The 25,516-nt window shown below is 51.5% G+C and overlaps 1 protein-coding gene and 1 pseudogene across 1 annotated transcript; one reads left to right on the top strand and one right to left on the bottom strand.

Moving 5' to 3' along the window:
* Positions 1-4,855: 4,855 nt before the first annotated feature.
* Positions 4,856-5,770, top strand: LOC101009791 (annotated as a pseudogene).
* A 1,461-nt stretch (positions 5,771-7,231) lies between these two features.
* Positions 7,232-24,202, bottom strand: BPIFB6 (BPI fold containing family B member 6). The gene is made up of 14 exons (XM_021921132.2): positions 18,891-24,202; positions 17,535-17,634; positions 16,310-16,414; positions 15,688-15,837; positions 15,456-15,519; positions 14,928-14,988; positions 14,077-14,168; positions 13,063-13,239; positions 11,962-12,015; positions 11,402-11,575; positions 10,603-10,670; positions 8,751-8,796; positions 7,879-7,942; positions 7,232-7,468 (listed from the first exon to the last, which is right to left on the bottom strand). Exons 1-14 carry the CDS (start codon positions 19,249-19,251, stop codon positions 7,254-7,256), a joined length of 1,731 nt encoding a protein of 576 aa, XP_021776824.2. The 5' UTR covers positions 19,252-24,202; the 3' UTR covers positions 7,232-7,253.
* Between the last annotated feature and the right edge of the window lie 1,314 nt (positions 24,203-25,516).

The following is a 25,516-nucleotide window of genomic DNA, read 5'->3' as shown; positions in this document are numbered from 1 at the left end:
CCCATCAAATCCAAAATATTCTCTTTTAACATATAACCAACAGAAACTTATGAATGGGGTTTACTCTCTTTTTCTCATGCTAAGTTTTCAAAATCTGCTTACAGCACACCAAGATTTGGACTTGTCACATTTCAGGCAATCGCCTTGTGTGGCTATTGGCTGTCGTGTTGGACAGCACAGCTCTGAAAGGGACAAATAAGCACATAATACAGTAAGTTGGAGCCAGGCGCGGTGGCTCACGCCTGTAATCCCAGCACTTTGGGAGGCCAAGGCGGGTGGATCACCTGAGGTCGGGAGTTTGAGACCAGCCTGGCCAACATGGTGAAACCCCATCTCTACTAAAAATATAAAAATTAGCCAGGTGCGGTGGCTCATGCCTGTAATGTCAGCACTTTGGAAGGCCAAGGCGGGTGAATCACCTAAGGTCAGGAGTTCGAGACCAGACTGACCAACATGGTGAAACTCCGTCTCTACAAAAAATATAAAAATTAGCTGGGCGTGGTGGTGGTTGCCTGTAGTCCCAGCTATTTGGGAGGCTGAGGCAGGAGAATGGTGTGAACCTGGGAGGTGGAGCTTGCAGTGAGCCAAGATCGCACCACTGCACTCCAGCCTGGGTGACAGTGCAAGACTCCATCTCAAAAAAAAAAAAAAGAAAAAGAAAAAAATATATATATATATACACGTGTATATATATGTGTGTGTGTGTATATATATATATATATATATAAGTAGGCATAGTGGTGCACACTTTTAATCCCACCGCCATGGGAGGCTGAGGCAGGAGAATCGCTTGAACCTGGAGGCGGAGGTTGTAACAAGCCAAGATTGCCTCACTGCACTCCACCCTGGGCGACAGAGTGAGACTCCATCTCAGAAAAAATACGATAAGTTAGAAGCTAACGACAAAAATAAAGCAGGGAAGTGGCTCAGGAGTGTGGGGAGTGGGTGCCATTTTCAATAGGGCGGTCAGGGAAGGCCTCGTATTGGATCAGGGGTGACTTTTGACCAGAAGGAGAAGAGGGAAGGAGTCAGATGGCTGTCTGGAAAGAGCCTGCTGACCAGACGGACCCCCCACACAAAGGCCTAGGGTGGTGTTCCAGGAACAGCAGTGGGGCCATGTGACTGGAGGGGGGTAACAGAAAAGGGGCCAACAATGTGTGATGAGGCCTTGGAACCTACTGTATGGATTTACTGACTTTGGCTTTCGTTGGCAATTCCTCTGAAGGCACCAGCTCAGGCATCCCTTCCTCCAGGAAGCCTTCATGAGCCCCAGGCTGCATGACGTATCGCCTCTGAGCTCCCACATTCCCCTGGGATTTCTTCTCTCAGAATCTGTGACATGCCAAGCTGTCACTGTGTCTGTGGCTCTGTGAGTCTGTGGGTCTGTCTTCTGCGTGGGGCCCTGAACCTCTGCCTGCTGAGATGGAGAAGAAGGACGACATTTGCCTTGTTTACCTCAATCATCTCTAAAGCCCTCACCCTACAATGTTCATGCTGATGACTTTAGGCCCTGGGCCAGGTTACTCAACCACACCACACTTTTTAAAAAAATAAACTTTTTACTAAAATCTAAAACATGTACACAAAAAGGGGCACGGATCACAAGTATACAGTGTGATGAATTTTTACAAATGGAGCCCTCTCAAAGCCCTCTTTGTGTCCCCTCCAGGTCACTGCCCACCTGGGGGTGACCACTGTCCTGACTGCTAACCCAGTGCTGAGTCCAGCATGTTCCTGGGGGTCACTAAGTGCAATTGCAGTGTGCTGTATGTGCACAGCTTTCTCACTTCCGTTGTGTGAGGCGGTGACTGGGTCTTCTTTGCTGTGTACTACTCCACTGTGTGAATCCCCACAGTGTGTTTATCCGTTCTCGTGTCCAGAGGTGCCTGGGCTTTCCAGGTGTTGGCTATTATGAATGACGCTGCTATGAACACTCTTGTTGGTGGACTTTTTTTTTCTTTTTTGAGACAGAGTCTTGCTCTGTCACCCAGGCTGGAGTGCAGTGGTGTGATCTCAGCTCACTGCAACCTCCTCTTCCTGGGCTCAAGCGATTGTCCTGCCTCAGCCTCCCGAGTAGCTGGGACTACAGGCACACCCTGCCACACCCAGCTAATTTTTGTATTTTTCATAGAGACAGAGTTTCGCTATGTTGGCCAGGCTGGTCTCGAACTCCTGACCTCAAGTGATCCTCCCACCCCAGCCTCCCAAAGCCCTGGGAATACAGGCATGAACCACCACACTCAGCTTGGGCATATGTTTTTATTCTTCATTTCTTTTGGGTAAATAACAAGGAGTGGAATTGCTGGAGCACAGCATGCATGTACATGTTTAGCCATACTCTCTATGGCTACAGTTCCCCCAAGCATTATGCCACTGCACATGGTCACTGCTGCTACTCCACAGCCTCATCTGTGCTGGGCATCCCCAATGTTTTTAAGGCATTTGTTTGAAGGAAGAGGAAAGAAAGCTAACACTAGCGTTTATTGAGCACATACCGTGCACAAGGCACCTGCTGTATGTGAGCACATCTAGTCATCACAAAGACCCAGTAAGGTCAGTGCTGTTATTATTTCCTCTTCTTACACTCAAGGAGCCAAGGCTCAGCAAGGGTAACCAGCTTGCTGGACGTCACACAGGAGTCCAGCCAGCCTGTCTAACACCCATTGTCTTACCACCGCCCAGCCTAGCCTCCTGGAAGAGAGGAAAATGCTACCTAGTTTCTGGCCTTCCTCGTCTCTCCTCCTCCTTCCTGATCCCCACACCACAGGGGACTCTGATGCCCCTATAGGCTCCCCAGGCATCCCTATATCCCCTCATGCACCAAAGCCGGGTCAGGGATTGGGCCTTCCCACAGGAAGGGATTCATTAAAATGCGTATCTCTTGGCCTCACCTTTGGCAACCCTGACTCCACTGACAAGCACCTAGGGGGACATTTAACAAGCCCCCAAGGCAATGCGATATGCAGCCCTTTTGAGATCCCTGGTGAGGGTGATGGGGAGCCAGGGAAGGGATTAGAGCAGGGGAGGGACTTGATGAGGAAAAATACCCTGGGGCACTAGTTCCTAGAGTGAAGGTTCTGGAGTCAAAATTTCTGGGTCCAAATTCTGGCTCTGTCACAATTGAGTGACTTAACTCACAGAGCCACAGTTCTCCCATCTGCAAGATGGGCTCATATTAAACGTGGCCACCCTCACCTAATTGGTATGGCCATGAGGACAGGTATCCTAGAAATGAACTTTAGGGCATCAAGGGAGAGGGGCCAAGGGTGCAGATGGTGGTGAGATCCCTGGGAGGCTTCCCCATGCTACTCGAGCTGAGAGTGGGCTGAGAAGGGAGAAGGCAAGGTAGGTGGGGACTGGCATGAACACAGGTGCGGGGAACGTTGTGTAGTCTTCATTTTCCCAGGGTGATGCTGTCTGGCAAGTCCCTGGGGGTCAATAGCTGTGGGACCAGGACCGAAGACCTGGCTCTGCCCTTTTCTCACTCTGTGGGCTTGAGCCTCAGTTTCTTGAAAGGAGGACACTGCATTCCACTGCTGAGTGTGGTGTGAAGGAGCGAGGAAGAGACTTGGACTGAGGAAGACAGGGTTCAAGCCCAGCTCCACGTGTGCCATGTGCCCTTGGGCAAATCACTTCATCTCTCTGGGCTTCCACTTCCTTATCTGGGGTTGGAGGAGTCTGGGAGTTGAGCAGTGCCCAGCAGACTTCGTATCACTGCCTCCCCAGGGAGTGGGGTCATGGAGTAGGGCTCCCTTGCTGGTCCAACCCACATTTTCTGCTCAGGGTGAATCTGGAGGAACTGACCACTCAAAGACTGTTGACGTCAGATTAGAGGTCAGAGCATCTAACCCCTTCCTCACTGTAAAGATGAGTAAACTGAGATTCAGAGAGGAGCTGTGGCTTGTTCAAGGCCTCACAGTACCGAAGGCCTGGCAAGAAGCCGGGTCTTCAAACCCTAACAGCTTGTGCCCTGGCTTCCCCATCAGCACACTGAGCCTGGAGAGGGTGGCAGCAAGACTTTAGGGAGCCATATGTATGCTGTGGGAACATCCAAAAGTGGGGTTGGGGGTGGAGGGGTGTCTCTGGCATGCCCAGGGCCAGGCATCAGCAGCCCATGGATTACCCGGTGTCTGCACCTGCCAGGCCTCCCTCAAGGCTGCCATTGTCCCAGAGCTGGGGAGATGAGGAGTAACAGGATTAGAGCTCACGGTGAGGGACAAGGGGACAGCCCTGGCATCCGGGACAAGGCAAGAGGGGCTCTCCCTCCTCTGTGGCATGGGCCTGGCCCAGGCTGGGACAGGGTGTACCTGCCAGGGCCCCATGGCTAGGGCAGCACTGACCTGATCAGGCCTCTGGCTACACCACACCACCCACAGACACATGTATGTGCCCAGACACAGACCCACTCACAAAGACACCCCCAATCTTCCACATCCAGAGCCTCACCCCAGGGAGACAGACATTCTCACACACACACAAACACACACACACACCCCAACAGACATATGGACACACATAGCCACCATCCCCATAATTTCCAGGGCCAGGGCACCAGTTGATCATAGGAGGCCCATGATACATTTTTTCCCCGAAGTTATACCTGTTCTTTTGAGACAGAGTCTTGCTCTGTCACCCAGGCTGGAGTGCAGTGGCGTGATCTTGGCTCACTGCAGCCTCCGCCTCCCGGGTTCAAGTGATTCTCCTGTCTCAGCCTCCGGAGTAGCTGGGATTACATGTGCATACTACCTAAGCCCCGCTAATTTTTGGATTTTTAGTAGAAACGGGGTTTCACCATGTTGGCCAGGATGGTCTCGATCTCCTGACCTCCTGATCTGCCCGCCTCAGCCTCCCAAAATGCTGGGATTACAGGCTTAAGCCACCGTGCCCAGCCTAGATTTTTTTAAAAGACATTCTAGCAAGGGACACTGATTTGCGGGCTTAGAAGTCCTTTGCGGGAACTCGCAGTGCGCATGCGCGGGGCAGGTGGGTGCGTGCACACCTCCTGGTTGCCTCGACGCGACCCAAGGCAGAGGTGTCATGGCTGTACCCCTGTGGCCTGCTGCCCACCTCCTCTTCGACGTGGACGGCCTGCTTCTGGATACTGAACAACTCCGTTCAGTGGTGTTTCAAGACATACGTGATTGCTATGAAAAGGAATACATCTGGGATGTGAAGTCCCTGGTTATGGGTAAGAAGGCATTGGAGGTGGCACAGGTGGTCGTGGACGTCCTGCGGCTCCTGGTGTCCAAGGAGGAGCTGCTGGAAGAAAGGCAAGCCAGGCCGAGGGACGTGTTCCCCACCGTGGCGCTCATGCCAGGGGCTGAGAAACTCATCCTCCACCTGCGGAAACACAACATTCCCTTTGCCTTGGCCACCAACTCAGAGTCCGCATCCTTCGAGGTGAAGACAAGCAGGCACAAGCAACTCTTCAGCCTGTTCCATCACATCGTGCTGGGAGACGATTCGAAGTGAAGAGCTGCAAGCCCGACCCTGCCATATTCCTGGCTTGTGCCAGGAGGTTCTCTCCACCTCCTCCTGTGGAGGAGTGCCTTGTCTTTGAAGATGCACGCAAACCTCCACTCTTGGCCCTGCCTCTGCACAGACCCTCCCGCCAGGTCACCTCATCCACAGGCCATTCATACACTGATACGTGCACTGGTTCAGGGCCACATGGTTACCTGCCCACACGCCAACACAGAAACACTTGTGCACAGCTCTCTGACTCAAAAATCCACCCGTGACTAACATCTGTTGAGCACTTACTGTGTGCCAAGCACTGTGCTAAGCACCTTTTATGATTTCACTCATGTGATCCTCACAACTCTGCTGAGGTTGGTCTGAGGTTGGTACTGTCATCATTCTCATTTTACAGGTGAGGAAACGAAGGCTCAGATTGGTGATGTGACTTGCCCAGGACACGCAGCAAAGAGGAGGCAGAGGCAGGATTTGAACCCAGGCAAGCTGGCTTCACAGCCTGAATTCCAATCCCAGCTCTGCCTCCTGACTTGCCAGGTGGCCTAAGCCAGTCATTCCACCTCTCTGAGCCTCAATCTCATCAGTGCAATGGGGACAGTTCCCACCCCTGTCAACTGCTGTGAGGATTAAAGAAGGTGACACAGGAAAGGCTCCTGGGGTAACAGGTTCCAAGTGAATAGAGCCATCTTTAAGCTGCCAAGATTTTGCACATAGCTAAGGTAGGAAGAGCTTTGCCACTTGCTAAACTGTAAGACCGTGGACAAGGGAGTTGGCCTCTCTGTGCCTCAATTTCCTCATCTGTAAGGTGGGGATGACACTTGCCCTCCACCCATAGAGTTATTGTGTAGATTAAATGAGATGGTGTAAGTAAAGCCCTGGGCATGGCATTGAACAGGTACTCAGTATGTGCTCAAGAACTCCCCCAAGCTGTGACCAGCTGCCCTCCAGATCCCAAGCTGGTCTTAGACCCCAAAGCCCACCAAAGGGAAAGAATAGCCACACACAGATTTGTCACTTAAAAAAATAAAGAGATCGAAGCATCAGATATTTGTAAGAGCCTTTCTCCTGTTTATTGGCAAGGCTCCAGCCCGGACCTGATCCATTCACTCCTTGTCAAAGGAAGCAGCCACAAGTGGTAGGGGGCCAGGCCCACCTGGCTCCAATCAGGGGGGCTCCTCCATGGGGTGCAGGCGGTTGGTGGTAAGCAGGCAGCTGGCAGGGAAGTCCTGCCATGGTCAGCCAAGCTTCAAGTCCAGCATCAGGGCATTCTGACAAAAGGCAAAGGGGTAGGCGAGCAATGACCAGGGACCACCTAGGCCCAGGGATGGAATGGAACTGGGCCTCTTGCCAGGACATGGAAACCAGTGTGGCGTTTAAGCAAAGGTTGAAGTAGACTTCCCTTGTGACCCTGGGGAGGTCTCTTCACCTCTCTTACTCTCAATTTTCTCAACTGTTAAGTAAGGACAAGCACCCCCACCTCCCAGAGCAGAGAGATCAAATAAGAAAAATGTACATTTACCACTCCAAGCTCAAAGGCTGGCATGCAATGCAAAGCTAATATTTATTGAGTACTTACTATGTGCCTTTAGGTAAATTATCTCAATGAAGCATAATAAAAGCTCTATGAGGACAATATCTGTATTATCATCTCCATTTTAAGCACCGGAAAATGGAGACACAGAGAGAGGTGAAGTAATTGGCCCAAGATGGCAGAACAAGAAAGTAGCAGAGTCCAAGTATCCTTCTATGGAATCCCTGGTCAAGGAGGGTTCTAGGTTTTAAAGGGCAGGATTATACTGATGGCCACCTGCCCTCCCAGGCTCTACCCCTTCCAGTTTGAGAGAGGTAGCCTCTTGCTCATCACTCATTGGCTGACAGTGTTGATTGACATGACCTTCCCCAGCCCCTCCTCTCACCTCCACTACATCCAGCTCAGCCAGGTTGTAATTCATGGCCAGAAAGTCCGGGAGCGGGAGCCCCACTTGGAGCACATCTGAGAAATAGAGTAAGAGTCATATCAGTCTGACTGCTGTGCAGTTGATTAAAGAGTGGCAGCCTGGGGTAGGGATAGTGGAAAATAGTGCAGTGATTGATTCATGATGCCTGCCAGCTGTACAGGCAAAGAGCTAATAAGCCTGATTTGCCATGTATTTACATCCCAGGTCAAGATGTAGGGTTATGATACGGGGCCGCGTCAGAGCCCAAATTGTGGGAGAGACATTTGTCTTCAGACAGGTGACATTAAGACTATATTCACTTCAAAGATTCAGCAATTATCTTCTATCCCCTTTTAGCTTCCCCCATCTGGATCCAGTGATAGGGCTTTGAGACCACCCAGGTGGCATCCCTTCTTGCTTAAAGTGCTTCTTGGCACCATGGTCCAAAGCCTTTTGGAGCCCTCACCATTGACAACTGGGATGTAGGCTTCTTCGAGATAGTCGGTGATGAAGCCAGTTAACTCCTTCTCCTGGAGAGAGGAAGAAAGAGAAAATATCCACATTCCATTCAGTCCAATAGCATTCAACAGATCTTTTCGGTCCCCTCTGGCTAGGCCTGGGGACCACAGAAGTGAATATTAGACACCAAATGGTTTGTCCAGCTGGCATCAAAACTGGGCCTGGCCTTGGCTCTGTTTGAACTGTAGACCCATGCCCATCACCTCTGCTTAGTACCTATGACATGTGGGGCTTTGGCCCATGGTGCAGGAACAGGAAACCTCAGGATACAAGAGGTGGCTTTGTGGACCCCACTCCTGATCCTATAGAAACTCAGTAGCTTTGATGAGTCACTCACTTACCACCTCTCTATAGCTGAGTTTCCCCATCTTTGAAAGTGAACTGTAATCACACCTGCTCCCAGGTGAGGGTTTCCATGAGGATTAAAAGAGGTTGGATAAAGCATACGATTGCAGAGTAAGTGATGGCGGTGTTGGCACCTACTGGCGTCAGGTTCTGTGTTGGGCCCTGAGGCTACAGAGACTAATAAAAATAACAGCTTGGCCAACCAAGGCCAACCCAGGCTGCCACTGTTCATGACAATGTTTTTAAAACCAATCCAGGGAGATGTCCAGATTCTATCCAGAAAAGGAAACAGGGATTCAGAGAGGCTAAGGGACTTTCCTGAGCTCACATGGCAAGTCAGGTGCGCCAGGCCTCACAGTGGCCTTGCTCTGTTCATCTGCCTCCATTTCAGGGCCTCGGCCCTGCAGTTCCAAGGGAGAATAGGCCCAGTCTTGTCCTCACGCTGGACCAGGCAAGAGCACTTGGGACACTTACATTGAAGTTGCCAATCGATGAGGACTTCCGGGACAAGCTCAGTAATCTGTGGGGGAGTGGGGAAGCAAGCCAGGTGGGGAGGGGAAAGAACTGTCAGAGCCAGTGGCCCTGGCCCTGGAGAAGGGGGTCCCAAGCACCCCAATGCCTCCCTGATGCAGGAGTTCCCTCTACAGTCTTCAGACCAGGTGCTCCTGAGTCTGCTTGCTTGCTGCCTGTGATGGGACACTCACCACCTTTCATTACAGCACATGATTTCTCAAAGCTCAAACCGGTAGACTGGTCCTGACTCTTCCCTCTGGGACCCCCATTTGTGTCTATTGCTCCTGCCCAAGGCCAGCTATGCAGAAGTTTACAGCCCAACTGGGCAGTCTCAGGTCCTTGCAGGACACAGAGCAGGAGCCCTTCCCCTGACCCCCTCCCCTGCACAATCTCCAGGAGGCACTAACATATGTTGGCACCAGAACAGGCCATGTGATGACCATCTGGTGGCTCTGTCCTTCTGTTCTGTATTCCAGTAACACATCCTCCATTTTCCACTCTGATTCCAAGTCATTCAGATGGACTGAACCCAAAGTCCCTCGGGTGAGTCTATGACCCAGGTCTGGCCAATCAGAGCATATTCCATCTCTCAGTCAAGTGACTGGCTTAGAGTTGGTCATGTGACCCAAACTACATCCAAGCCTTGGTAATTTTGTCAGAACCACTGGACAAGAGGCTTCGCTTGCCAGGGTCACTCTGCCACCCTGAGGGGAGAAGTGCTTGTGAATTTAGCCAACAGAGTGGGTAGCAAAGTCAAGAGGAAGAGGGAGATAGATTATCGAGGAGTTTGTTTGTGTGCCTGGATCCAACCACACCTGAAGGCAGACCTACCCCTAAGGTTAGGCCAGGCACGGTGGCTCATGCCTGTAATGCCAGTGCTTTGGGAGGCTGAGGTGGGCGGATCATGAGGTCAGGAGATCGAGACCATCCTGGCTAACATGGTGAAACCCTGTCTCTACTAAAAATACAAAAAATTAGCCGGGTGTGGCGACGGACGCTTGTAGTCCCAGCTACTCTGGAGGCTGAGGCAGGAGAATGGCGTGAACTGGGAGGTGGAGCTTGCAGTGAGCCGAGACTGCACCACTGCACTCCAGCCTGGACGACACAGCGAGACTCCGTCTCAAAAGAAAAAAAGAAAAAAGAAAGAACTACCCCTAAAGTTTTCAATTATATGAGCCAGGGATTCCCTTTGGGGCTTAAGCCAGTTAAAGTTGGAATTCTCTCTCTTGCAACTGAAAGAATCCCGACAGAATGAATCCTGAGGTGCTTCATTATTAAGGCAAGTACAAGAATTAATAGGGACTGAATGTTAAGCTAAGATGTTTGTAGTACCCTCCTCCCAAAGCATAAGAATAAAATAGGATAATGAATATAATGTATGCAGCCAGTGCCTCACATGTAGAGAGAGCTCCGTAAATAAATGTTAGCTGCTATTAGTATAAGGAAAGGCTTTGTGGAGGAGGTGGCATTTGAGCTGGACCCTGACTCTCAGGTGACATTGGAATGGTATGGGTAAAGGCTTATTGATGGAAAAGGGGGCGTGATGACCAGATTCACTGTAAAAGAGCCTAGGGGAAGAGTGAGGGTAGAGGCGAAAGAACTGAGAAGGGCCTTGAGTACCAGGCTAAGATTTGAGAAAAGATTATGCAGACAATGGGGAGCCATTGAGGGTTCTAGAGCAGGAAGAGTAACTAGAGCAGCCTCGTAGTTGGGGGTGTGCTGGGTGGATCAGCCCGGTAGTGTGGGGTGTGCTGGAGCAGAAGGCCAAATGTGAAGGTAACAGGGATGCCAGCATGGGGCAGCAGGGTCCTACCTGTCCAAAGAGGTGGCCATCTGCAGCCGGTTCTCACGCACTGAGTACTGGACTTTCAGATTGAAGTGCTGACATGGTGGGGAGGAAGCAGGGAAAAGGCAGTGTGTTCCCCACCATCAGGGCTGGCAAAGCCAGAGATGATCACCCTCCCAGCACCACCACAACTGCCAAGACAAAGCAGGGGATCTTCTCTCTGTCCGTCCTCAGGAACTGAACCCAGCCATCTCCCCATAGCCCCAGCCCAGGCTTCTCATCCCTCCTTGTCCTGAGCCAGGGCAGCACCCCCCAAAATACCTGGCACCGTCAGTAGGTCCCTGCACACATCATACTATTGATCCGGGTCTTTGCACATGCTGGAAACTCTGCCTGGGGTGTCCTCTGTCCCCAGTTTCCCTGGTAAGACTCTTTGTCCCCAACCCTTCTCTGGCAAGCTCCTACTCAACCTTCAAAACATAGCTCAGCTATCACCTCCTCTTGGAAGCCCTTTGTGATTTCCCCAAATTGGATTTGGGATCTCCCTAGGCACCCATAGTCCCTTCAGTGCACCCTTCACTGCCTTTGTAGTTGCTGAAGAATGTTGCAGGGAGGAAAGAGAAAGGAAGGACTAAGCCACTGATCCTCCATTTGCTGGGCTTTCCAGCCATTCAAAGGTTCAATGGCAGAGTCAAGGATCAGACATAATCAAAACTAACCGAGAACCCTCTGATCCATGACTTGGCTATCAACTAAAAATCCCATCCTCCAGCCTTGAATATCCAAGCGGTTGGGAATAAACGGGGAAGGGAATGATTTCCCTCACCACTTCTAGGAGAAAGAGGGACATTGGAGCCTTGCCCCTCTGCCAAGCTGCGAACATCTCCAGGGTGCCGTGGAAGTGTAGCAGGCTCTTGCCTGTCTTCATTGTGACCTTGGGAGGCTTCTTTATCTTGATCTGGGTTGTCAAGGGCGTTGACTTGGGATAAGCTACAGACACCTACAGAAACCAGAACACTTCACTCAGGGCCAGTCCTTAGACTGGTGGCTTCAGTTGAAATAAGGGCTCCCTCAAGACATAGGTAATTTCTACCTTGGACACAGGAAGTACAACATGCAAAGGCCAGGATGTGTCTATCAGGAAATAAAAGAAACAAAATACACAATCTGGCTATTCTCTAATGGACATAGAAAGTACAATGCACAAAAGTAGAGCTGTTTTCTACGTTGGACTCAAAAAGTACTTTATGAAGAAGAAAAGATGTTTCAACGTTGGACAAGGAACATGTGGCGTGAGAAGCTGTCTCCCAAGTCCCACTGGAGGACAGACTGGAGGACAATAGGGCAGGACAGGGTGCAGTGGTGATGGGGAGGTGGGGCACTCACTTCAGGAATGAAGCCAGCCAGTGTCTCGGTGGTTTGTGGGGGCAGCTCACCAATCTACAAAATAAAAGTCAAGGTTAGGGTTGCTGGAGTCCTCCCTGGCCCATCCTAACAAACATCTCCACTGACGTAATAAGGTGTACCCTTTGAGGCTCCCTTCATCACAATACTTACCACTCTGGGTTTAACTAAATATTGTGCTTTCTGGGTAGCCCAGGTGATGACTTACACATTTCAGTGCTCATAACTCTTAGCACAAGGTCAAATGCTGAGAAAATGTTGTTGAATGAAAATGCAGGAAGATAGATGGGAGAGTGGTAGATGTGATGGGTAAAGGGGATGGGTAGATCTATTTGGAGATGAATAGACAGATGAATGGGGAAATGGATAAACAGATAAGTGGGTAAATGGGTGGGAGGATGATGAATGGATGGATGGGTAGGTGGAAATCTAGGGGAGAATACATGGATGGATGATGTGTGGATGGAAAGATGGGTGGTGGATGAATGAAAGGAATGGTGGATAGGAGGATAGGTGGATGGGAAGATGGTGGAGTAGAATGATAAATGGATGAGAAAATAGATGAATGGACTGATGGGTGGGAGGATGGATGAGAAGGTACATAGATGAATGGTAAACAGATGGTTGGGAAGATGAATGGATAGATCAGTGGGGAAAGAATGGACAGGTGGGTGGATGGTTGGATAGATGGATGGCTGAATGAGTGGATGAGTAGGAGGATGGATAACGTAAAGTTGGGTGGATGTAGTGGTGTCTGGGTGGTAAAAGGCAGGTACATACATTCATTCATTCAACAGTATCAGACTTTGATACTGGTGGATGGATGGCCAAGATATTAGAGATGCAGGTTGATAAATGGTTGGTTGTACGGACAGATGGATATACAGATGAGTAGATGGTAGTTATATGGACAGAGGGATGGTGGGTAGTGAGATGAACTGCTGAGAGAAACTCAAATCAGTCCTGCATCTTCCAGTCCTAGTGTTGCCCACAAGGCCAGGATAATTTTCATAATAGAAAAACTAGGCAGGGACTGCATTGTAATGGACAGAGGCAGATGGGATGGGGAACTGGACAGCTCACCATCGTATCCTGGACGTTCACATGAAAGGACTTCTGCAGAAGGGCAAGCTCTGCGGAAAGGAGGGTGTCTGGGAGCAGCAGCTGCGACGAACCTTCAGCATGACCCTTGGGGAACACGAGGGCCTCCCCGGCATCAGCAAGCTTGATGGGTTTGCTGTTTTGCTGCTGCACCACAGGCTGTGGGGCAGCGGGAGAGAGACACTCAGCCTTGGCCAAGAGGGATGGTGGCCAGGAGTGTCTCAGTCCTCTGAGAAAATGGGGCTCCAGCCAAACCCAAAGTCAGCAAATCAATAAATGTTTTTAATAGAACCACAACAGGCTACAGTGGGCCAACCCTCCCAGTGTACAGGTGGGTAGACTGAGGCCTGGGAGGATAAGGGAGTCCGTCACTAAACCACTGGCACTTTCTCCTAGCACTGCTTTGGTAGCCTCAGTTGCTCTGAGTGGTTGGGGCCTTCATTTATTCAGAACATGATTTCTGCCTTGTTCTCAAAAGAAAGAGGCAGGCGGAAATGGACACGGAGCATGTAAGGACCCTGCTGGAGGAAGACTTCACAGGGAGGTGATGTCTTAGCATTTTACTTCGCATTCCTGGAAGATGCATCTCACCCCTTCACCTGGAGCTCTGGAGATCTGGGTGAGGGCCCAATTCTGACACCAACTCGCTGCAGAACCCTAGCCCAGTCCTACCCTCCCGCTAGGCCTCAGTGTTCCCATCTGTACAATGGCAGGGTACAACTGGGTGAGCCACTCACTAGGAAAAGCAAACAGCCTAGCGGGCAACATGAGTGTGAAGTCAGCAGGCTCAGAAGCCAGCTGGGGCACTGAAGGTTCACATGTAGAGCAGAAAGAGGGAGAGGCCCAGGGCCCACAAACACACTCATGGCATTGACCTCCAGGGCTTGAGGGGCCTCCCTCCCTCCACAGCCCTAGTCCAGCCACCTGTCCTGGCAGAAGCAGCACCCACTACCCAGACCAGTGAGCCTGAGACCCCAGGTGGCCCCTGTCCCTTACACTGAAGTCCAGTTGGATGTAGCTGGCTGTGGTGGCCGGTGTGGATGTCAGGACATATCTGATGGTGCCCATCTGGCCCACGGGCATGGGGTCTGTGTGAAAAGGAGGTTCCACTAAAAGAGGCACCAACCCCAGGAACAGCCCAGAGAAGCTGGCACCAGCCAGCGGCTACCTACGCCTCTCCCTCCATGTGACTCAAGGCAAATTGCTTAGCACCTCTGGGCCTCTGTAACTTCATCTGTAGAATGGAGGCCATGGTGCCTGGCCTGGAAAATCACATCACTCAGCCAGCACAGAGCTTGAGAGTTCACCAAGGGCCGTCACTGCTTGGACCTTGCAACAGACTGGCATGGTCAGGATTTTCAGCTCTATTTCACAGCTGAGCAAACTGAGGCTGAGAAGAGTGAAGTGACTTTTCCCAGTCCACACTGCTGGGGACATGAATGAGTTTTCTTCAGTCCCAGTCACGGAGGTTTCCTCTCTCCCACATTGGGACCCCAAAATGATGGAGGCAGTATATCCCCTCAGCAAAGGTGATTCAGGCATTACCACCAGCGGCATTACTATATAGGCATGAGGCTTGTGGATGAGCAGAGAAGGGCTGCTGTCTCTGGAGTCTTGTGGAGCTTGGGATGCAATATTGGATAGGGAGATGAGAGAAAAGGAACCCAGATTCCCTGAGGACTTCAGGCTTCCCATTGGGACAGTGGGGGGTTGAACATCATGACCTCAAGCCTCCTCTAGTCCTAAGACTGGGCTGGAAGCAGGCACTCGGATGGGGAATGGGACATCAAAGCCATCTATCCTGATGTCCTCAGGTAGGGGCAAGGTGTGAGCAGGGCTACACTCACCACTGAGGTTGGTCCACTTCCTGTTCACATACACCAGGACCACATCGATGGCAGGACACATCTGGAAGCAGAGAAGGCACTAGGCTGAGAGGGTCCCTGCATGGAGAGCCTCCACACAGCTGAATGGTACTCCATGGGGCATCCCAAGAGCCCTGGTGGGATAGGGACTGGTGAGAAAACTGAGGTCCCAAGTCCCACAGAAAGTCAATGGCAGAGCCCAGACTAGAGTGCAGATCTGTTGACCAAATCAAAGTCTGCAAAAATTAGCAGGGACTCTTTCCCAGGGACTGGACATCAAAGCAGGGTTGGCAAGCTGTGCATGCAGGCTGTCATTTTCTCCTCCCCTGTTCATGGCAGACATCACTAGATGATTGTGGCACTTTCTTCCACTGAGCCAGCCACAGTCTCAGAACACTTCCCAGCCACTATCAGCCAATCAGGGTCAGCACCAAACATGAAATGCATTTGCCAGCCCTTGCCTAGGCAGTCCCAGCAACGAGGGGTGGTGGCTTTCTCTGGGCCACTCACCAGCCCAGGGAGGACCTTGTGCAGTGTGCTGTCCAGGAACTTGTTGACCACCTTGGGCAGCATGCTAGATGGACACAGGCAACAAGGATAGGTGAGCAGGTGCATCAGGGCAGGAGTTTAGGCACAGGATATGAAGGGGCATGGTTAAGGAGGCTCCATGGCTCAGGAAGTGATATACTGGGGGGTATAGCAATATGGACCAGCCTTCCTCCCCAACCACAGAGCCCCTCACTTGCTAGGCAGGTTGGTCTTCACGTTGACCAGGATGACCTCACAGCCCTCACTCTTGAACACAGGGAGGCCAGTCTCCTCATCCCGCAGAAGCTGGTTGGTGGCTGTGATGTTCAGGGCCACAATGATCTCCATGTTCCCTCCCATGAAGCTGGAGGACAGAGCAGGCAGGCACCATGGGCATCTCTGCCATGGTGTCCACTCTCCCTGCCTTCTCTTTGCTCACAATCTCAGCAGCTGAGAGGGGGAAAGGGTAGGAGACCACTCCTACAAGACAGAAAAGGGGCTGGGACCTGCCCCAGGTCACACAACCAGCTTTTCTCCCTCCCTGCTTGTTTCGGTGAACCCCTACACATCCTTTAAATTCTGCTTTGCTGTCATTGCCTCCCCAAAACATTTTCTGACCATCCCCCACCACTGCTCAATGCTTCTTCTGCCCTAGACCAGTCACTCAGTCTGTGATTGTGCTTAGGTTTGGTTCCTGACAAAGGTAGGGACCAAGTCTACATCATCCCAGATTACAACACTCAGATGGTACACAGTAGGCACTCAATAAATGTGCATGTAAGGATGAGACAGGAAGGCTGTTCTCCTCCCCGCTGCCCCTCCCCTGCCACACTCACCTCTTGCCAGTGATGGTCATGCCTGTGGACACACATTGGAAGATGCCCACTCCAGGTACAAAGTTCAGTGTGATGACGGGCAGCTGGACATCCTTCACCTTCAAACTGGGAGGGACGGGCAGCCACACCAGTAAGATCTGAGCAGGCAAGACCCAGGACCTCCACCCACTTCTCCACCACTTTACTGGGAGGTCTTTCCATAACCCCAGCCCCCCATCCCATGTCACGGGGGTAAGCCTGCCTCATGGGGCCATTATGAAATGCAAACAAAAGGCTGGACATGAGTCAATTTGTATATAGAAAGCACTCATTATATGGGAGGTGGGACACATGGCTGACTCTGTGTGACCTTGGGCTGTGTCATTTCCTTATGTGGGCCTCAATTTCCCCATCAACAAAATGGGAGGTTTGCTTAGATCAGGGTTTCTCAAAAGTGGCACTATCCACGTTTTGGGCAGGATAATTCTTTGTCATGAGGCTGATTTGTTCATTATTGGATGTCTAATAGCATCTCTGACCTCAGCACACTAAATGCCAGTAGCATTCCCCCAGTCCCCACAACTTGTGACAACCAAAAATGTCTCTGGACATTGTCAAATGTCCTATTGGAGGCAAAATCACCCCTGGTTGAGAACCACCAGTTGAGATCCAGGGTAACAAAATATGTAGCACACATACCCCAACTTGCCCATTCTGAGCTCTTGGCAGACATTGCTGGTTGATCACAGTCCTAGTTCCTGCTAGGTGCTGTGTGCAGAGTGCAGATAGTGCCTCAGAGCCCTCCCATGTGCATCGTTTCAGGCAGCCCCTACTGATCAATCCCTCATGGCACTGGCAGAGGAACCAATTTCCTCTTGTCATTAGATGATTGTTGACACCTTTCCAGCTCTACCATTTGAGGACGTTTTCATTTAATTTCATGTACATTCAGTGAGCTCATGTTGCATGCAGAGTTGAAATTTGACATTCCAACCTCATTTCCTCCTCAAAATTACCCTGCTCACTACAGGGCAGAAATTTTCCCCAGTGAATGGCTGAGGAGGTCCAGGCACAGGCAGGAGCAGCGACCTACCCAAGGCCACACAGCAAGACAGCACAAGGCAGGGAAGAGACCCCACGTCCCTCACCAGCTCCCTCACCTGGCCTCCTGAGATCTTGGGCACAGCATTCCCCACCACCCTCTGCCCTAACCACCACCCTCCAGCTCCCCTCACTCCCAACTTACTTGGTGATGCCCTTGATAGGCTTCATCCCTGGCTGTTTCTTGCCTGCCTCAGCTGCCATCTTCTCCAGGATATGACTCTCATCCATGGCGCTCTGGACCTCTGGAGTGGAGACACTTAGTTGGAGAGATTATCCCTGGGCCAGTCTCTCAGGCATCCCAGGCCACTCACAGTCATTGTGCCCCACCCTGGGCTGGACGATGGCAGAGACCCAGAGATGAGTCCCAACGCGCCCCAGCCTCATGGGGGAAGATGGAGTCACCAGGAACGACAGTAACAAGCTGTAGGAGCCACACGAGAATTTAGGCAGGAAGAGAAGAGCTGGGGAAGGCTTCCAGGAGGAAGCGACAGATCAGTTGGTCCTTGAAGGGGGAATAGTAATCTTCGGCAGGAAGCAAAGGGATAAAAGGTATCAGTCTGGGCAGAGGGCACAGCAAAGTGCAAAGGTGGTTGGGAAAGAAGATGGCACAGTGGGAGGAAGAGGACAGATTCAGCATGGCTGGAGGGTGAGGACAGACATGGCAGAGAAACTGGAGCAGTTTGCAGGGGGCATGAAGTGAAGCTCTTGAACCCTAGGGTATTGATTTTGTCCTGTGGACCAGCCACTCCCAGGCCTAGGTGATTAGGGCACTCCTCCAGGGACTTGAATTTAGATTTTGGGCCTGAAGCAGAGAAATTCTGATTCCCCAAACCTAGAGGCCCCAACCCCAAGTAACACCCCACCAGAAACCCCTCCATTATGGCCACAAGCTAATTCCAGAGAGGGGCCAAACACTGAGTTGGTAGAACAGTCATTAGCCTTTTGTACCTGGATGGGACTCCCCTTCCCTTGTGCTAGTGGAGTGGCAGGTGGAGGTGGAAAATACATTTTACTAAAGTCTCCTCCAAGAGATTTTAATCTCACATTTTATTCTGTCCTGCTAGGGACAGACTGGTCACCCTATTTTACATTTCTTTACATTTCACCTTTACAGGTGAACAAAGAGCAACACAGAGAGGCCAAGCAACTTGCCTGAGGTCACACAGCAAGTTGTTGCTGGGATTTGACCCTTGTCTGTCACTCCCACAGCCCACTTGTGGCTAAACACCCCTGCCATCAGGGCCAAGGAGAGACTCCAAGGGAGCAGGATTTCCAGCTCTGCCTCTAACTTGCAGAGGGAGCATGGGAAAATCATCCCATTTTCTCTGGTCCTTGGTTTCTCCCCTCTGTAAAGTGGGAGAATAATAATAACTCTTGCTTATAAGTTTACTTTGAGCTCACAGGATGCCCCAGGATGTGCAACCATGAGCAGTGACTACCTACCATCTACCCCAAGCACCGCCTCCCAGCCGCACGCCCGGGCCCACAATCTCACCGCGATTCATGATGTCCATGCCCAACCGCAGCAGTGCCCCAGGGTCAGCTCGCACGTGGGTCAGCAGGCTGCAGAGTGCCAGGCACAGGATCCGCAGCATGGTGCCACCTGTGCCGAGGGGCCTGAATTGGGTGCAGCCCACCAGACCAGACCCTGGCTCCCTAGGGGACCTCCTGTCTCTGAGCAGATTGAGCCCCCTGGATGTTTCTGGGGTCCAAGAGGCTTTGGACTCCAGCCAGTTCAGCAAACATAAGCACTGCCCTCTCCCAAGGGATTGAGGAACCCCCAGATTAAACACAGGGCCTCTGGAGCCACGCCCAGGTAGCTCATTTCCCTCTGTAAGCCTCAGTTTCCCCGTGGGCATGATGTGTTCTGACCAGCCTGCAAGATGGGGTTAGAGGAAGGTTCAACTGCAGTTTTTCATGGGTTCAAGGGCAGCTCAATGCTGGAGCCACAGAGAGAATTCCAGACCTTCCCTGAGCCCCACACTATGTTGTAGGAGTGGGGAGTCCTGTGTTCCCACCTTGATCCTACAGCCAGTGCCGCACCCTGACCTCTTCCAGCTCAGCTCACTTCCATGTGGAACTCAGAAAGCTCAACTATGAGCTCTGAAAGGCCCCTTGAGACATCGCCTCCCTGATAGAGAAACCGAGGCACAGACATTAGGTATCATGGCCAGTGAACAGTGAACTGAGTAAGGACCTCCCACCCCAGACCTTTTCAGGTTCCCAGGAAAGTCCTATCCCAACCTTGGGCCCATAGAAATCTCTCCCTCTTACTTATCAAGACCTGAAACTCTCCCAACCAGGGACCAAGCGTATATTTCAGTTTTGAGCTTTGGCTGAAAAGAATGAAGGCAGGGCCCCTGGGAGCAGGGCCTGTTTCCACCCAGAGAGGGGAGGTTCCGGCCGGACTCTCTTGCTCTCAGCGGGCTAAGTCACTGAGGGCTCCCCTAATGCACAAACTAAGATGGGCCCTTACCGTGGGCCTGCCTTCCCAGTCTGAGCCGATGCCTGCATTCATTCACTCATTCACTCATTCATTCATTCACTCATTCACTCATTCATTCATTCACTCATTCACTCATTCGCTCATTCATTCATTCGGCTCACATCTATTGAGTGTCTTCTATGTGCCAAGCAGACTGGGCTTATCTTTTTTGTCTCTGTGGCAGAGACAGCCCTGCTCCTCCTAAATCCTAAAGTCCGGCGGGGAATGAGAAGCAATAGCGTGGGATGTGGGATAAAGGGGTCAGGAACAGACTCTCTACGGAGGAGACATTTAGGCTGAGACCTGAGGGATGAAAAGGAACTTAAGTATCAAGAAGCGTTCAAGTCAATAGTCAATATTCACTACATGGAAGATATATCTGGGTTTAAAATGATCCACAGTAGCGCTTCTCGACCCCCGTGAATGCACAGGTGTGTGCCATGACATATGCTGATGTCCCTGCACACCCCATGTCAAATCTTTTTGAAAATCATCCCCAAAGGGGCTGTGAAATTCTGAGCCAGGCAACAGAGCTGGGAGGGGCTTGGTGAAGGTCTCCTCCAGCCCCAGTCCCATCTCACAGATGGGGTGACTGAGCCTCACCAGTCTCCCATACCCAGGCCAGAACTGATGCCAGGCGTTATGGTCACTCGGCGCAGGGTTTTTTTTTTTTTTTTTTTTTTTGCCCTCTCAGAATAATAAGTGGCTTCAGGTAACATGGTCATGCAGGTGTCTCTGGGACAAATGGCTAATGCTAGGGTTTTGTTTCTGAATGTGCATGTCCTAAGCTGTCCCTCCCTTTTAGAATGCCTTCCCTCCATCCATCTATCACCAGCTCAACCCTCAAGTCCTAATTTCAGCCCTTGCCTTATCTACCACAAAGCCTCCCTCAACCCCTTACTGCCCCTGTCCTCAAAAATCACAAATTAAACCTGACCGTGCAAATAATCCACCCTACCTGTGATGAGTGTTTCCTGCTACCCCCAACCACCCTCATCCTTTGCTCATGGTTTCTCCCACCAGAAGACCCTTCCTCCCTTTCTCTGCCTGGCACATACTCCTAGATGCCCTCCCACTCCTGGGTGCCCAGCTCGGCTCTGAGCTCCTACAAAGCAGAGCCTGGGGTTCCCCTCCCTAGTCTCCCTTCAGCCTCAGATGGAGCCCAAGGGAGACCCATTTGATCTGCTGTCTCCTTGATCTTTCCGAACTCCTACAGCATCAGAAAATTGCAATGCCCAGTGGTCACCTGTAAGGTGGGGAGCACTGGTTGGAGGTGAGGACATAGATCCAAGCCCTGACCCTGCCATCCATTTGCTGTGTGACCTCAGGCAAGTCTCTTCCCCTCTCTGGGCCTCAGTTTTCTCATCTGTAAAATGACAAAGCTGGATAAGACACTCTCTGGGGAGAGTTCCACAGGTAGGGGACTGTCCTTACCTTGCTGAGCTCAGGGAAGTTCTGCAGATGACTGACCCCTTCCTCCTGACCCTGAGCTGAGGAAGCCCTTATATTCAGGAGCCTGATTGGTGGCTTGGAATAATTAAGAGCTTAATAAGGCCCAGATAATTATCTAGAGGCTTGAAGAACAGGAGCCCCATTGCTCACGTGACGTTTCAGTCTGTTCCAATGTAAATAGCATGAAAGACAAGAGTGGCTGGGAATCCCGGTGGCTGCATAAGAGCGGGTACCAGGGGCAGGATGTGGCTGCGCAAATGGCCATCAGTGCTCACACTGTTCCCTCTCCTAGACCCAGCACCTCCCACAAGTCTGGGCACACAGAGGGCATGCATTTGTTTCTTCAAGAAACATTTATTGAGCACCTACTGCGTGCCACGCCTGTGCAGGGCACTGGGTTTATCTCAGTGAGCAGGCAATTGGGCTTCCTGCCCTGAGAGAGTTTCTGGTGGCCAAAGGGGGAGACAGGCACTGTGCAAGTCAACAACCGCAAAGCCTATTGTTCCCAAGGGAGGCAAGGGTGATGAAAGCCACTAAACCAGAGAGATGGGACAGAGATGGAAGAACAAGGTGATCATCAGAACCCGGAGACCCATGAGCAAGGGTTGTTGGAGCTGATGCCGGGGGGTGAGCAAAGACAGCTCTGCAAGACGGGAGCGAAGGTGTTTCAGACAGGGGCCAGCAAGTGCACAAGGCTTAGGAGATGCTGGCTGAGCCCACTGGGGTTTGTGTCCCCCAAGGTTCATTCACAGCGGGCACAAGGAGCTAATGGCCAAGTGAGGTGTCTTCAAAGGGACCCCCTGAAGATGCTATCATGCAGTACCAGGTCAGGGGGTGCTTTCTCTCAAGGTCCAAACCTGGGAGAAATGAATGCGGGGGTGACTTCAGAGGCACAGGGGAGCCAGCCACAGAGCTGGGACCAGGCGGCCTGGGGTTTTCAGCCTCTGTTCTGCCCATCATGAGCTTCTTGGGGAGGCTTGGCTCGGAGGCCCCTTGAGGGCTTTTGTGCTTGAGGAACAGTCCCCAGGAGGCTGCTGGGGGCCTGGGGTTTTCCTTTCCCACCCCACACGGACTCCACAGGTCCAGGAAGATGGAGGAAGCCACTGTGCTCGTGTGCTCGTTTGCACGTGGGGCCACTGAGGCGAGGGGAGTGAGGGCCTGCCTGAGGTCACAAGCCGTGGCTGAAGCCAGGCCGGGAAGGGTGAGAGCAGGACCCAGGGTGGCCAGACGGTCTCTACCCTGATCCAAGCCCTGAGCTGCAGGAGCCAGGTCCACAGATAGCATCGTCTTATCCCTGCTGACCCGCCCCCGACAGACAGACAGACAGGACTTACATCCTCTTACTGCCCACAAATCCACCCCGGTGTGTCTTGACTGCAGTTTCCTGGCTCTCCCTGCCTCCCACCAGGGCCATCTGGGTATTAAGGAGCGTATTTGGGGTGGAGAGCAGAAAGGACATGGGGCGGGAGAAACAGGAGAAACCCCTTGAATGGGTTCAGGGACCTGACCCAGTCCCAGCCACTGCCCTTGCAAGCTGTGTGGCCTTGGGCAGCTCCCTCAACCTCTCTGGGCCACTTTGATTTAATCCTCTTTATGATGGATGAGGGAGTAGAACTCTATGCTGCTGCCAATAACAGTAGGACCCATGTACTGTGCATCCCCCCTGTATCAGGCATCATGCTAAGTGTTTATTTACACTCACCTACTTAATCCTCAGAACTACCCTACGAGGCGGGCGCTTCAGCAATTTTCTCCATTTTATAGTTAGAGAAACTAAGGCTCAGAGAGGTCAAGTCATTTGCTCAAGGTCATACAGCGAGTGAATGGCACAACTGGGGGTTGAATGTGGATCCAAGGGCTCCAGAGCCCAGGCCAACACCTTCCAAGGCATACCCAACAGGGCTCCTCTCTTCTCCCGGGCCCCAGAATCGCCCTGCCTGGTTCCTTATAACACCCTCCCTGCCTCCAGCTCTAAATTCAGTCATGCTTCCAGCAGCAGCTGAGAATCCTTCCTCCAGGGAGCCTTCCCTAGCCTCCTTTCCTCCCTCTAACTCTCAGACATTGGAGACCGGGCCGGTCCTGAAGCTCAGTGTCATCTTTTCCCTTCCCCACTGACCCTCTCTGGGGACCCAACACAGGGGACTGACTCCAAGTCTAGCAGCCGTCACCTGCCTATGAGGATAGGGCTGTCCACATGGCCTGCCCAGGGCTTAGGGTTGAGGCAAGCCTGGGCCAGAGCTCCACTGTCTATGTGTGCAAACAGCTCACTCGCCACACATTTATTACGCACTTGTGTGCTGGGCTCTGGGAGGGGTCAGGGAGGTGTGGTGGAGAAGGAAGCCATGGACACCAATAACCATGGTGTGCAATCAAAGGGCATCAGAGTGATTGGGGAGGAGGGGTTTGGAGACTGAAACAAGGCAGGCAGGTCACCCCACACTGTGGCCAGGGGAGACTGCATCTGAGCTGCTGTGTGGGGGTAGCAGGCTCCAGTAAAGACATCCCATGTTGGGCAAAGAGCCTAGCAAGGAAATATGCAGGGTAGACATTCAGGGCGAAGAGTGGGCCATGCAAGTGGACAAGTGAGAGATTTGCAAAGGAACCTGAGCTGGGAAAACACAGACCTTTTCTCCTCTGCCCCATTGTGTCAGTTAGCAATTTATTACCGCCCCTCAGCTCTGAAAGCACCTTTCAGTGTATGTTCCATGATAAGCAATGGGACTCATTTAAGCATTTCTCCTTTACAGTGAGCATGATGTCAACCTTTCTTAGGAGAGGGCAGTGCACGAGGAAGAGGCTTCCTGCAATTTCCAGTGTGGGTTGTGGTTGGCTATGTGAGTGTGTGCAGGTGAAGCCTGTCCCAGCCATGGGTCCAGAACTCAATCCCTCTGCAAACTTGCAGCTTCAGCCTGGGGCCAGCCCTTCCAAACGGAAATCAGAGCTACTCCCCATACCCCCACCCATCTGGCCCAGCCCCTCTGAAGGCCTCCTGCCCATGCCAGTGCCCAGACTCCTCTGTAAGTAGCCCCATGTTACCTCTATCCAGTCACCTGTAGCCCAGAGAGCCACACCCTGAGCTGTTCCATGTGCAAGTCACACCCCAGTGCTCCCCTCTTTCGTCCCCCCATGCTGCTTGCACACTGGTTCCCAAGGTCTTAGTTGCCTGTTGTTTGCCCAGAAACTCTAGGCCAGCTCAGGTCATCTCCAGCCTGGCCACACCAGCCAACATCTGTGCTATCCAGCAGGCTGAGCAATGTCTTCTCCAATGAGGCCTGAAGCCCTTCTGAGTTTGTCTTTCCTTGGGTACTCTCCCTCAGCCCTAGAGGACCATATAGAGTTTCCTTATGTCTTGCAGTGACTCTTTTATCATAGTTAATAACTCTACATGTTAAACTTCCCCCGTTTGAGCTCCTGTGTGATTTCTATCCTCTAACTGGACTCAGACTGCTACACCCATTTGTCCCTCTCAGCAGCCAGAGCCCATCAGGCGCCTAACTGAATGACCAAAGGGTGTCCCTTAGGATTAGGGCAACTCTCTTTGGACAGACCACCAGCTTCCTTCAGGGCAGGGAGCTTGACTCAGGCATTTTCATCCCCCCTTCTCCTAAAAGAATATGTATTATTGAAATAGGTATATCATGAGTACAAACAAAGCCTGGCTGGTTGGAAAAAATGACTGAATAAAAGGGTGGATGGATGGATGGATGGATGGATGGATGGATGGATAGATGGATGGATGGACGGATAGATGGGTGATGAACAAATGGATGAATGGTTATATGGTCTGATGGGTAGTGAGTGGATGGATGGATGGTTATATAGATTGATGGGTGGATGGATGGATGAACAAATGTATGGATGGTTATATGGATTGATGGATAGTGAGTAGTTGGATGCATAGATGGATGGATTGATGATAGACAAATGGAGGGATGGTTATATAGATTGATGGGTGGATGGATGGATGAATGGATGGATGAACAAATGGATGGATGGTTATATGGATTGATGAGTGGGTGGGTGGAAGGATAGATAGATAGATAGATAGATAGATAGATAGATAGATAGATAGATAGATCGATCACTGGACTGACATATTGAGCTCCTAATCTTTCCCTAGGTTATTAACTTTATAGACTATGGCTCTATCTTAAGATTTTTGTCTCTTTCATACTCCAGAGCACTCT

The sequence above is a fragment of the Papio anubis genome, chromosome 16 (genome assembly GCF_008728515.1).
Source record: "Papio anubis isolate 15944 chromosome 16, Panubis1.0, whole genome shotgun sequence".
Lineage (NCBI taxonomy): Eukaryota > Metazoa > Chordata > Mammalia > Primates > Cercopithecidae > Papio > Papio anubis.
Note: the sequence above shows the minus strand (reverse complement) of the source record. Positions and strands in the feature narration are given on the sequence as shown.

Coding starts and splice junctions, on each gene's coding strand:
- BPIFB6 (XM_021921132.2), bottom strand. CDS start 19,251: ATGCCCACGGGGAAACTGAGGCTTACAGAGGGAAATGAGCTACCTGGG. Junction 11,576..11,961: donor TGGCTGGCTTCATTCCTGAA/GTGAGTGCCCCA, acceptor TGGTTTCTGTAG/GTGTCTGTAGCTTATCCCAA. Junction 8,797..10,602: donor ATGGCCACCTCTTTGGACAG/GTAGGACCCTGC, acceptor ACTCCCCCACAG/ATTACTGAGCTTGTCCCGGA.